The following is a 13,372-nucleotide window of genomic DNA, read 5'->3' as shown; positions in this document are numbered from 1 at the left end:
CCTCTCTTCAGAGCTTCAACTTCCTACTTGATACCTACACTTGCAAATATATAATGGTTACTTTGAAGGTGACTTATTTAAAACACATTTTTTTCCCTCTACACTCCCTCATATACCCATGTGCATGCTTATGCTCTGTCATTCCTTATATCTTCCCTACATCTCTAAGCTGTATAAAAACGTAGGCACTCCAATTTTCTTTTACCTTCATCCTGTCATATCCAATCCATGAACAAATTCTTGAGTTCTACCTCCAAAATATATATTATTTTTAATCATTTTTGTCCACTAGCACCACTCCAATTCAACTTACCTGCACCTTTTACCTTCATTAATTTTCTATTAAGAGAAAAATCCAAATTCACTAACATGAAAAAAATTATAAGCCATTTGGCCCTTGCCTTCCACTGGATCTTAGCTTATACAAAAGCAAAACCTCAATACCACACTTTAGTCAAAAAAGCCAATTCATCCTGCCTAAAGTCTTTTGTATTTGCTGAGAATTCTCTCTTTTTGCTCTTAGCTGGCTGTCATCTAACCCACTAGTTTGGTTTACCTCAGCAGTCTGGCCTCCCTATCACCATTTCTGCGTTAACCACACCTAAATAGACTTTTGTGTCAATATATTATATATCCTTGTAGAATTTATCACTAATACAGTACCTTGTTGCATTTATTTGTTGACCATTTGTCTGGCTTTACATACTCTTAAGCTCCATGTGAATTGCAATCTCATTTATTTTCATCATAATCTCCAGAAACTACCTTGTCTACCACATACTATGTACTTAATAAATAGTAAATAAATGTATTTAAGGTTCAGAGAACAAGACAAAGTTCTAAGATACAATACCCACTGTTTGAAAATAGGAATAAGGAAGCAACAGAGTTCAACCCAGATACGTTGTAATAGCAGGCCGAAAAGAGATTAATCACTAGGGGATAAGAGTAAATAAATACTAAGTGTTTTGATGCCATATCTTAACTACTAGCTTTGAATTTTTTTTACATGTTGTATAAAATAAAGAATATTTATTCATATTAGTGTCAACTTATCATTTTTAATGGTATAGGTCACTATCCAAAGTCACTGGCCAACTATACAAGACTGTTTAATAGAGCACTTATAGCTAAGCTTTAAGGTCTTTTTTTAATATAAAAAGTTGATTACTTCACAAGAAGTTAGAAACAAAGCAGTTATTTAGTTACAATTATCTACAATGCTTTATGTTAAAAGAAATGTCAACAGAAACAACTTGGGCATTGTAATGTACAGCTTCCATAAAAAGGCAGAGAAAGCAGGAATTTAGGAATAAGAAGTGTATGTTAGAAGCCAGGCATGGGTGCCGCTTGCCTGTAATCCCACCTACTCTGGAGAATGAGGCAGGAGGATCTAAAGTTAGAGGCCAGACAATGAAATTTAATGAGACTCTACCTCAAATAAAATAAAAAGAGCTGGAAATGTAGCTCATTTAGTAGAGCCCTGGGTTAATCTCCAGTACCAAAAAAGAGATTGGAATGGAAAGGAGAGTGGAGGGGAGGAGAGACAAAAGCACATTAAAATGCAAGTATCACTCTCTATGGAAAGCAATACCAGAACTTCATATTGCTAACCAACATACATTTATAGCAACAAATAAACCTCAAATAGATCTAAAGCCATTGTGGCATATTTACATTAACATGACTATATTTATAGTTATAGCATAACATCTGAAGAACTAATTGTTAAATACTTTACACTTTCCTTAGTTGTTGAGTACGTGAAAAGAATTCAGCAGTAGCTTTCTAGAGAAGAGTTTATCAGTGAAAAGTTTTAAAAATGTTTTTGGTTCTACTTTTGAGAGTTAGCAAACAGGCTGACTCCAAATGAAAACTGAATTTTATTCAACAAAAGAGATGATAAGAAGAGAGAGCCAAAGAGAGAGAGAAAGAGGAAGAAAGTGGAAGGGAGACATACAAAGAATGTTTCAAGGTATCAAAAAAGTGTCAATGTACAGAGAAAAAAAAATGATACATTGTCTAAATTGAAGAGGCTAAACCAAACAAAACTAGAGATAAATAAAGAAAATAGATGGGTGTGGTGGCACAGGCCTGTAATCTCAGCAGCTCTGGAGGCTGAGACAGGAGGATTGTGAATTCAAAGCCAGCCTCAGCAAAGGAAAGGCACTAAGCAACTCAGTGAGGCCCTGTCTCTAAGTAAAATACAAAATAGGGCTGGAGATGTGGCTCAGTGGTCAAGTGCCCCTGAGTTCAATTCCTGGTACTCCCCAAACCACCCCACCACCCCCAAAAAGTAAAAGTACAACCTACAGTTTTATTATCCTAATAATAATTTTTAAAAGCTTTGTATTAAGTATGAGAAATTCATCATGAATTTTGTTCCCTTCTAGTCATTTATATCACATTTATATTTAATAACTATAAAGTAAGCACATAAATTACCACTGTGTATTTTCTTCTTTTAGGAGAAATTTAATAAGCAGTCTAAATTTTAACACGTAATATTTTTGCTCTTTAGGAAGATAAATCCTTAAAATTTTGCTCAAATGAATATAATGCAATTTCACCAAAAACAAACAAACAAACAATAATTAAAATCATCACCCAGGCAATGACTGCTAAAAATATGGGCACAAAACAACTATTACTTAATCTAGGAGAGAGTTCACAATTTCATGAAAATATTTACTTGAGAAATTTCAAGATGAAAATATTTCCCCACAAAATCTAAAATCAAATATTCTAAATTCACAACTAAAAACTCCTATTCAAACAATAGTTGTACAGGAATAATTACACTGTTTCTATTATATCTGCAAAAAATTATGTATATATCATATATAATATATATATATGTATATATACATATATATATATACACACACATAGCATATGTGTATATATGTATGTTATTTAACTTCACAGAGAATAGTCTAGAAGTTTATAATTATGTCTTATCCATCTGGAATTATCATACACATACACACACACACACACACACACACACACACACAGGTGTATATTTAGCAGAAGCGGGGATTGAACCTAGGACCTTCCAATATGCTAAGCAGCAGTCTACCCTACATAACACCCGCCTCGACACCTTAACTACAGTTTCTAAATAAAAAGAATATTCAGACATTCTTAAAATGTCTAAATGATTTACGCAAGAAACAACCATTTACATAGTTATAGGAAATCAAACATTTCTATGGAATTTAGATCTAAAATGAAATATTTCTCAGATAATAACCTTATAATGTTAATATCAATCATTTAAGTACTGTGTACACAATTATTAAAGGTATATTACTTCTTGCCCAATAAAAAAAGCAGAAATTTTAAGTATACCACACACATACACACACAAACACACACACACAAAATGGTCATTTTTCTTAAAATAATGTTTCAGCCCAAAATATGGGCTGAAATAATGTTTTGCTTTATTATGACAGTTCAATACACAATATGAATTGCTTAAATGAAAACAACAACAACAACAGACTCCTTAGCAGAAATCCCATTTACTGAGCTACTTGAAAGTATCTTTTACTTAAGAGGCCGTCTTCTCAAGAAACCTCATGAAACAAGAGCTCTGAAACCAGATTGCAGAACTTCAAATTCCAGTTACAATACTGACAAGCTGAACCTTGGTTTTTCATCCATAAAACTATGGATAATCTTATCTACACTCTAGGGTTGTTTAGGAGATTAAACAAAGTTAATATATGTAAAATGCTTAAAATAGAGACTGACACATAGTAAATATTCAACAAATGTTAGCTTCAAAAGACTTGTGAGAGGCACAAGAATAAATCTATTATGCTTAAAATATTTTCAGATCAACAAAAGGCATTTCTCACATTTGCAAGGTTATTGAATTCATGGTTCTTATGTCAATTAATAGTTTTCTTCTAGTTTACCATGTTGCATTCTTAGCCTTTATACTTCATTTCTATTCTTATTTCAACCCAGATACAAAAAAAGGAAATACAAAATACACTGGACTTAATTGCTCAGAACTTGAAAGAAAAAAAATTACATAGTATGATAATACATACCTTAAATGTGCCATTTTGATTTTTCATGTAAGAAACCAAAAATATATCCACTGGAAGAAGTGCTGATGTGATAAGTGCAATTGCTAGAGAAAAAATCGCTGTTATGGTGGAGACAACTTCACTTTCTCTCTGACTTTGGTATTTACGAACATATATCCAGCAAAACGCTAAAATAGCCTGAAATAGAACAAAAAGAATATTTATTACTCCCCTATGTATTTTCCAACCCTGAATTTGTATGTGTTTAAAGGTTTCCAGTAAAAAAACTTTATGTAATGTGAAGGTTCTTCTACATGTAAAATTAAAAAATTGTAAAATTTAGCATTTTCAAAGTCTGTTTCATGAATGTAGTACAACTTTGCTTCAATGCTAACACATACATTACTGATAACAGTGCTCAGTTACATATACCCTCACAAAATACAGTGTTATCATTAGTAGTTACATACAATGTCATAATTATAACCAGTTTTGAATACCTTTTTCCCGTGGATCTCTCCATCCAAAGGAAATATAACTAGATGTTGTCCTAACCTAGGCTTATTACTGAAGCGACATGGAATATAACTTAGACTGAAATTAACTTTTGCCTTATTATGACAGTTCAAAAGATTAACTGGCAATAATTATTATGCAATTACTATAATTCAAATTTTAAAGGGCTTTAAATAAAGAAAAATCAATAAGGAAAATGGATTCGTGTGCAGAGCAAATGAGAAAAAGTACACCCAGAGATACTTCAGTGAACCTCTCTTGTCAATCAGGTACTCTTGATAACTTTATCAAGACCTTTCTAACTACTGAATTACCAAAGTGATTCTCTAACTTTAGGGAGTATCAGAATCAAGTAGAGAGTTTATTAAAGCACAGAATGCTGGCCCCCAACCCCAGATTCTGAGATTCAAGAGGTCTGAAGTGAGCTTAAAAATTTGCATTAGTAATGGATTCTCAGATGCTGCTGCTATTGGTCCAGGGAATATATTTCAAGAGTATCCACTCTACTCAATTATAGGGGGTTGCAGACATATGAAATCAAATGTTTTTCAGCCTTGACTATGAGTTAGAATCACCTGTGTAGGTTTAAAATATCTTTTGGAACCAAACAGGCATTTCTTTAAAAAGAAACACAAAAGGCCAACAAATATATGAAAAATGTTCAATGTCTTTAGCAATCAGAGAAATGCAAATCAAAACTATATTAAGATTTCATCTCCTGCCAATAAAAATGACAATTATAAAGAACACAAATAATAATAAATGCCGGTGCAAGTACGGGGATAAAGGTATACTTGTTCATTGCTGGTGGGACTACAAATAAGTACAACTACTCTGGAAAGCAACATGCAAAGTCCTCAAAAAACTAGACATGGAACCACGATATGACAGTTATCCCACCCCTTGGTAGTTATGTGAAAGAACTGAAATCAGCATACTATAGTGATATAGTCACTTCAGTGTTTATAGCAGCACACTTCAAGGTAGCCAAATTATGGAATCAGCCTCAATGCCCATCAATAGATGAATGAATTAAGAAACTGTGGTTATATATATTCAATACAATTTTACTCAGCCATAAAGAATGAAATTATGGCATTTACTGGTAAATGGATGGAAATCAAGAACAGCATGCCAAATAAAATAAGCCAGTCTCAAAAATTCAAGGATCAAATGTTTTCCTTCCTATGTGGAAGCTACAGCAAAATAGAAGGGAAAAAAAAAGAGGAGGATTGGATATCATAAACCTATGCAAAAAATTAGTAAAGGAGGAGACAGAGAGGGAAAGAGGAGGGATGAGAAAGGAAAGGGAAATGTGGAATGAATTTGTTTTTTAAATTATGCTATGGGCATATACAAATATACAATAGTGAATTTCACCTTTATGTATAAATAGAAAGAACCAAACAAAAATAAATAAATACACAGCAAAAGGAGGAACAGTAGAGAGGAGGAAGGAAAATGGGCAGAGGCAGGAGGAGAAGGAATGCAGGGGGGTTGGGGGGTACATGAACTGACATAGAATTCCATGCATGTACAAATTTGCCAAGATGAACCCAACTACTATTTATAACTGTAAGGCTCTAATAAAAATAAACAATATATAAAGCTAAATAAAATACATAGTTTTTGCTTCCCCCACAACTCCCTATCAAGTCAATTAGGGTCCTCTAGGCATCAGTATTTTAAATGCCTGAGGATTCAATCAGCCAAACTTGAAAACCATTATTCTAAATAAAGTAAGAGTTCTGGGACAAAAGCCTTGTTTTGTCCTTTCACTTTCAAGAACCATCTGTTACTTCCTTTCTAGGCATCCCAGTTCAGATGTCTGAATGGAATTAATAAAACCATCTAATCAGTTTTACAGTTTTCAATTTCTCCTACCACAATCAAGATATAAGAACAGTTTCACCACCCCAGAAAATTTCCCTTTATCCCTTTGTAATTAATCACGCTCTTTACCCTCACAACTACTATCTATTATCTGCCTCTATAATTTCTGTCTTCTCTAGAATGTCATTAGGTACTCATATAGTAGTATTCTGTCATTTGAGTTTGGCTTTTCACATGACACAATGCATTTGAAATCCAAGTTGTGACTCATTCCTTCACATTGCTGTCATTTCAACTGGTGACAGATCAACAGGAAGAAAAAAAAAAAACAGGTGAGAAAAGATTTAGACTTTAGAACCTTGATGTTGGTATAAAACAAAACAACAAAAAAAGGACTTGGAGCAGGCACAGTGGTGCAAGCCTATAATCTAAGAAACTCAGGAGGCTGAGACAGGAGGATCCCAAGTTCAAAGGCAGTGTTAGCAACTTAACAAGGCCCTAAGCAATTTAGCAAGACCCTGCCTCAAAATAAAATATATATTAAAAAAAAAATATATATATATATATAAAGGGCTGGGGATGGCTCAGTGATTGAGCTTTGAGTGTAATCACTAGTACAAAAAAAAAAAAGGACCTAGACTTAAATTCTGGTTTAACTGTTTAATAATATTTTTTTGTTTTGAGTTTGATTTAAAATTTTAAAATAAATAAATATTTTAAATGTTCCTTAAATTTGTTTTGAATTCATTGGCATCTGAGACTTATCTTACTATTCTTACAGAGTACTCAACACAAAGTGCTCAACAAAATTTGTTAGATTTTGAGACATATCTGCACATTTATAAATTTCAAAGTGGTTGGTATAATCAAAAGGAAGGAGTATGCCAGCATCAAGAAGACAAATTAAAAAGAGGCAACCAGGCAAATAGGTAAGGCATGGGTTTTGACTTTTGGGTTTCAGAATCCCTTTACATTTTAAAAGAACCAAAAAAATTTTGTTTATGTAGGTTTGTTGTAGCAATATAATTGTACCATAAATAAACCAATGTCTTATAAAATAAGCATAAGAATACTTTCACAGAAGATTATAAGAATTAAATGAGATGTTTTACAAAGTGGTTAGCTACAGTAACTGCTTAAAAAATAGGAAGTATGGGCTGGGGATGTGGCTCAAGTGTTAGCGCGCTCGCCTGGCATGTGTGTGGCCCGAGTTCGATCCTCAGCACTACATACAAACAAAGATGTTGTGTCCACTGAAAACTAAAAAATAAATATTAAAATTCTCTCTCTTTAAAAAAAAAGTATGATTGTCCATTGTACTTTTAAAAAAATTAGGAATTATTATGAAGTGTCATTCAAAATAATATTTTAGATCATTTTATAAAGTAAACTAATATATAACTTTATTAAAAATTCAGAAAAGATTTAAAAATAGTTCCCCAACTCCTCCCAAGAGATGCTGACTTAACTAGCCTGGGTACTGGGATTTTAAAAATTCCCTAGGTGGTTTTAATGAGTGGCTAAGGTTGAAAACCAATGGAGCAGAGGAAGGAATGAGAATAAAGGAGCAGTTACTAAACTAATAAGCATACATACTTCTGGGATCCTGTTAAACAGCAATTCTGATCCAGTGAAATTGGGACAATATATTTTCTATTTCTAACCAGTTCTCAGATTATACACTTTAAGAAACAAGGTAAACTTGCTTTACAGAAATGAAGATCATCTCTATAGTACTGGAAAAAACAATTGAAAGATGGATTGAATCAAATTATTGAGGACATTGGGAATTAAGTAGAAAGTTTATAACTGCTATAGTAAACACAGTGTATAAGCATGAAAGACCAAATTTAATCATTTTTATGTGGTAGAAGAAATTGAAATCCACTCTGTTTGGCCAAGATCACAAAAGTAGGAACATGTGTGTCACAATTCTTCAGTAGATGTCTGGCAGCAGTTCTAAAAGCCTGAAGTCCCCAGACCCTGCTTGTCCCCAAATCTCAATTCAAACTTTCAACTCAAAATTGAAAACTATTCTCATAATAATACTAAGATGTCATATGCCTTTTCACTCATGGTTAAAGTGAAAAGCCACAGTAGATTAAACTGTTGGTGCATTACCACAAATCAAGACAATGGCATCAGACTGTCAGTTGTCACTGCCTTCTTTACTATCACACACACACACACACACACACACACACACACACAGGCAATTTAACTTAAGACTGTGCTTGAAAAAGCAGTAAAAATTTTATTAAATTTTGACCCATGATATTTTTATAAATACTTAGGGTTAAAATATAAAGCATGAATAAAGTCTTCCCACTGCATACCAAGGTATGATGGCTGTTGACCAAGAAAACATGTGAAAACTTAAGAGTCAGAAGTAGAACCAGCTACTCTTTTCAAGCAAAATTATTTTTACTTGAAAGAAAAACTGAAACTGATAATTCAGTTTTGGATATTTAGCAAATTTTATCAAATGAACAAAGAAAACAATCTCTTCAAGAAAAACTAACAATATTTTTTTAACCAGTGTTAAAATTCAAGCTTTCAAATGAAAATAAGAATTTTGGCTTCATAATAGCTGCCATTCTCACTGGAGTGAGCTGATATCTTAGAGTAATTTTAATTTGCATTTCTCTAATTGCTAGAGATGATGAACATTTTTTCATATATTTGTTGATTGATTGTATATCCTCTTCTGAGAATTGTCTGTTCATGTCCTTGGCCCACTTATTGATTGGGTTATTTGCTTTTTTGGTGCTTAGCTTTTTGAGTTCTTTATATACCCCCTAGGGATTAGTGATCTATCTGATATGTGAGGGGTAAAAATTTGCTCCCAAGATGTAGACTTTCTATTCACCTCACAGATTAGTGTTGGCGAGGATGTGGGGGGAAAGGCACACTTATACATTGCTGGTGGAACTTCAAATTGGGCAGCCAATATGGAAAGCAGTATGGAGATTCCTTGGAAAACTGGGAATGGAACCACCATTTCAACCAGCTACTCCTCTCCTCGGTCTAACCCAAAAGACTTAAAATCAGCATACTACAGGGACACAGCCTTATCAATGTTTATAACAACACAATTCACAATAGTTAAACTGTGGAACCAACCTAGATGCCCTTCAGTAGATGAATGGGTTAAAAAAAAATGTGGCATATACACACAGTGGGATATTACTCAGCAATAAAAGAGAATAAAATCATGGCATTTGCAGGTAAATGGATGGAGTTGGAAAAGATAATGCTAAGTGAAGTTAGCCAATCCCAAAAAAAACAAATGCTAAATATTTCCTCTGATATAAGGTGACTGACTCATAATGGGGTAGGGATGAGGAGCATGGGAGGAATAGACGAACCCTACATAGGGCAGAGGGGCGGGATGGGAAGGGAGGGGTCAGGGGGTTAGCAATGATGGTAGAATGTGATGGACATCATCATCCAAAGTACATGTATGAAGACATAAATTGGTGTGAGCATACTTTACATACAAAAAGAGATATGAAAAATTGTGCTGTATATGTGTAATAAGAATTGTAATGCATTCCACTGTCATGTATTTAAAAAATAAAATCAATTAAAAAATAAAAATTTTTTAAAAAAGAAAGAATTTTGGAAAAGTTGTGAGCTTGACAACTTCTCAATACTCGGAAGTTTGAGACATTTCTGATAAGATCAGTAGTGATTTAATGAATGTGACATTTGGATATGTTATAATGAAATGTATCCATATTTGGCCAGGTGGGATGGTGCAGGCCTGTAATCCCAACTACTCAGGACACTGTGGGAGGGAGATTATAAATTCAAGGCTGGCCTAGGCAATTTAGTGAGATTGCCCCCATCTCAAAAAAAAATGGTTGGGTAGTGAAAGTACTCAGTAGTAAAGTATCACCGGGCTCAATCCCCAGTACTGCAAAAAGAAAAAAAAAAATGCATTCATATTTGGAAAATGTGCATGACTCAGTTAACCAGTATCTTCTAAATGGTCAACATACTGTCTTGTAAAACTATGCATGGGTAAAAGATCCATTCAAAGTCCATGTTGGACTAATGAATTTTAATATAACAAGGAAAAGTCATTGACAGGGTTTCAGATTGCATATTGCAACTAAACATAAGAAGCTTCTAACTGTTGAGCTTTGGTGTAATAGCAAATACCATCTGCAACTATACATAAAATACTTCTCTGCTTCTAACCACGTATTGTTGAAACTGGATTTTCTTCATATACTTCAACCAAAATAACTCAAAAGACTGAATGAAAAAGTAGATATAAGAATCCAGTTCTCTTCTAAAACCAGAAATTAAATGTATCTACAGAAATTTAAACAATGATCCGTATTACTAATTTTTTTCCCCACTCCAATATCCAGGTTACTGGTTTATTAACTGTCTTCTCATTTCATTTGTTCCTGCTGTGCTTTTACTAATTAAAGTGGGCTTTCCTCTTCTATCTAAAATCTATCTCAATACTCACTTTCAAAGTTGTTCTCTATTCCCAGAAACACTGTTTCTTTTTTAAACTCCTGCTTTCATTGCTTAAAATACATGTTTCAAGAATTTTCTTTTTCCCACCTATCTCCAAGCCTTGCTAAAGGCCATGTTTTGTTTCATTTGCATCCTTCTACAAATTACAGAAAACCTATTGTAGTTTAAATGCTTATTCACCAACCACTGACACGATAATCCCGCTAGACTTCAATACTAGTTACATACTTGTTTATTTTCTTCTAAATAAACTAAATATGATGGGTTGGGAAACCAGGGAATTCTCCAAGCACAGGAGTGGATGGCTCTGAAGGCCACAGGCAACCCTTAGTGTTTCCAGTTTCTTCATGAGGGGGTAAAGCATATTCTGATGCAAAGGCATCTGTGAAAGTGAGGGCAGCAAGAGAAGCTTTTCCTTACATTTTCAATAGTTTTTCTTTCTTTTTTTCTTTTTGTAGTTTCTGCTAAAAAATTTACTAATAGAACATATAGGAGACACTTCTAGGGAATCTCATAAATTCAAATAAGTGGGATTTCTAGAAGTGAAAAGTTTTGTTTTGTTTCGCTTGTAATGCAGGAAGTCAAAATACATTGGAACAGAAAACAACAGGGCAGGATGAAGGCAAAGGATGAAAGAACTCTGATAATGTAGAGGGATATAAAGAAGAACAAATTGGGGGAAAAAGAATTGTCTTTTGGGGTAGAGAAGTAAAAACAAGGCCATTAGGGGCCATTACAGTCCCATAGAATAATCAAAAACAAGAAGCTTGGGGACAGAAGGCCCTTGAGGTAAAATGGGAGTAACATACTCTGGCATTGGCCTTAGAAAGAGGTTACCGCTCTACCTTACAATTGTTCTACAATTGGCAATAAAAGATTGAAAAGAATGTGACACCTCAAAGTCAGAACGAGTAGCTCACGTCATCAAGGTGGAATCGCACAATGGGCACTGAAGGCTGCCAATGATAGGGAACATGGAGGAAAAAAACATTTAGAAAATCTGACTAGTCAACAACGCCAGCGCCTACAAAACTGGAAAAGACCTGGCGCTGCCGCTGCACACCTGTACTAGAGGTACAGCCTTTTGGGGATCAAAGGCCACCACACCCTCCTCAACCCGAGGGTCTCTTCCGCCCACAGACCTCCGGCCCCAGGCCTCAATCAAGGCTTGGGGCAAGAGTTTCGGTAAATGACACCAGCTCTTCAGACGTCATCGGTGAAATGGAAGCAAAAGAGGCCGGAAATCAGCTTCCCCTCCTCGACTTCCCGGAGCCGCCCCCGCCCCCCCATGGAAAGCAGCCCAGAGTCCCAGCTAAAAGCAGGGCGGGGCAAGGAGGGTCTCCAGGGCCTGGAGAGGCCAGCGGGAGGACCGGCCCCTCCCTCCTCCCACCAGTGCAAACACTGGGAAAACTCCAAGCGCCTCCCCTACCAGTAGTAAGAGGCCGAATATGCACCAGCCGATCACCAGCTCGGCTGAAGCCGCGCCAGCAGTCACCGCCGCCATCTTCGCTTCCGGTCCGGACAGGCCTGAGCGAAGGGGATAGGGAAGGGGGAGGGGGAAAGGGGAGAGGGCGAGGGACGCGGAACCGCTCACCCTAAAGGTTAAAGGGGCGGAGGGGGCGGAGCAACTGGTTGCCTAGGAGACCCGACCCACGAGCGTCCCCTGGCGTCGAGCCGGGCGGGACGGGAAGAACGGGCTAGAGGCGGGGCACGCCCGGACGCAGTGACATCATCGAGCTGGTTTGCCTCACACCGGCTGAGTTCCAAAGGACGAGGTCGTCTCACAGCAGCACAGCATTTTTGGAGAATGTTTAACCTAGCCTAAGCGGATGGACTGAGAGAGCCAAGAAATTCTGGAAAGGATGGACTATATACATGTGGAGATTCAAACGAATTTTACGGATTTCCACTTCCCGAAAATGTAGAATGGGTGATATGATTATCAAAACTCACCAGAATGCAGGAAGAGAATATCTTGACTCAGACTAAGTTTACCCACTGCCCCCAAAGACTTTCTAATTTGCTGGCGGTGATGCCAGGCAGGGCAACTGCTTGGCTGGACGTTTCCTTATCATATTATGGCCTTTTTGTTTAGATCTGTGCATACTTGTGAATTCAGTTTGTGAACATTCAAAATGAGATGATAGGCTTTTATAATATTCAGAAGTAAACAAGACAGACACTGCCATAGGTCATAGTGAAACAGAAGAAGAGAACTCCTGGGATGCCTTGGCTGGGTCCACTGGTGTGTTTAGTGTGAGTTTTACCACTGAGTTTAACAAGCATAGTCTGTGATGTAGGCCAAACACAACTTTGTGAATGAACATCATCGTCTGTTTACAATCTCTTATATTATCCGTTACCTAGGACCCACTTCTGGCAGGAAACTTGCAGTAGTTAAGGGATGGCCTGGTAATTCTACCAGGACAGAATAAGGAGGGAAGAAGAGAATAGGAGAGAGTGTAATTGTAATGTGAACC

At 35.9% G+C, this 13,372-nt stretch overlaps 1 protein-coding gene across 1 annotated transcript in view; it reads right to left on the bottom strand.

Annotated features, from left to right (window-relative positions):
* Positions 1-12,575, bottom strand: part of Lmbrd1 (LMBR1 domain containing 1) — a 98,087-nt gene extending 85,512 nt beyond the window's left edge. Inside the window, exons 1-2 of the mRNA XM_026391346.2 lie at positions 12,322-12,575; positions 4,068-4,244 (exon numbers count right to left, since the gene is read on the bottom strand). Coding sequence (XP_026247131.1) covers positions 4,068-4,244; positions 12,322-12,396 — 252 coding nt within the window. The 5' untranslated portion in view covers positions 12,397-12,575. The remainder of the gene's footprint in view (positions 1-4,067; positions 4,245-12,321) is intronic.
* Positions 12,576-13,372: the final 797 nt, after the last annotated feature.

Source organism: Urocitellus parryii, chromosome 8, assembly GCF_045843805.1.
Source record: "Urocitellus parryii isolate mUroPar1 chromosome 8, mUroPar1.hap1, whole genome shotgun sequence".
In the NCBI taxonomy this organism is placed as follows: Eukaryota; Metazoa; Chordata; class Mammalia; order Rodentia; family Sciuridae; genus Urocitellus; species Urocitellus parryii.
This window is presented reverse-complemented; position numbering and strand designations above follow the sequence as displayed.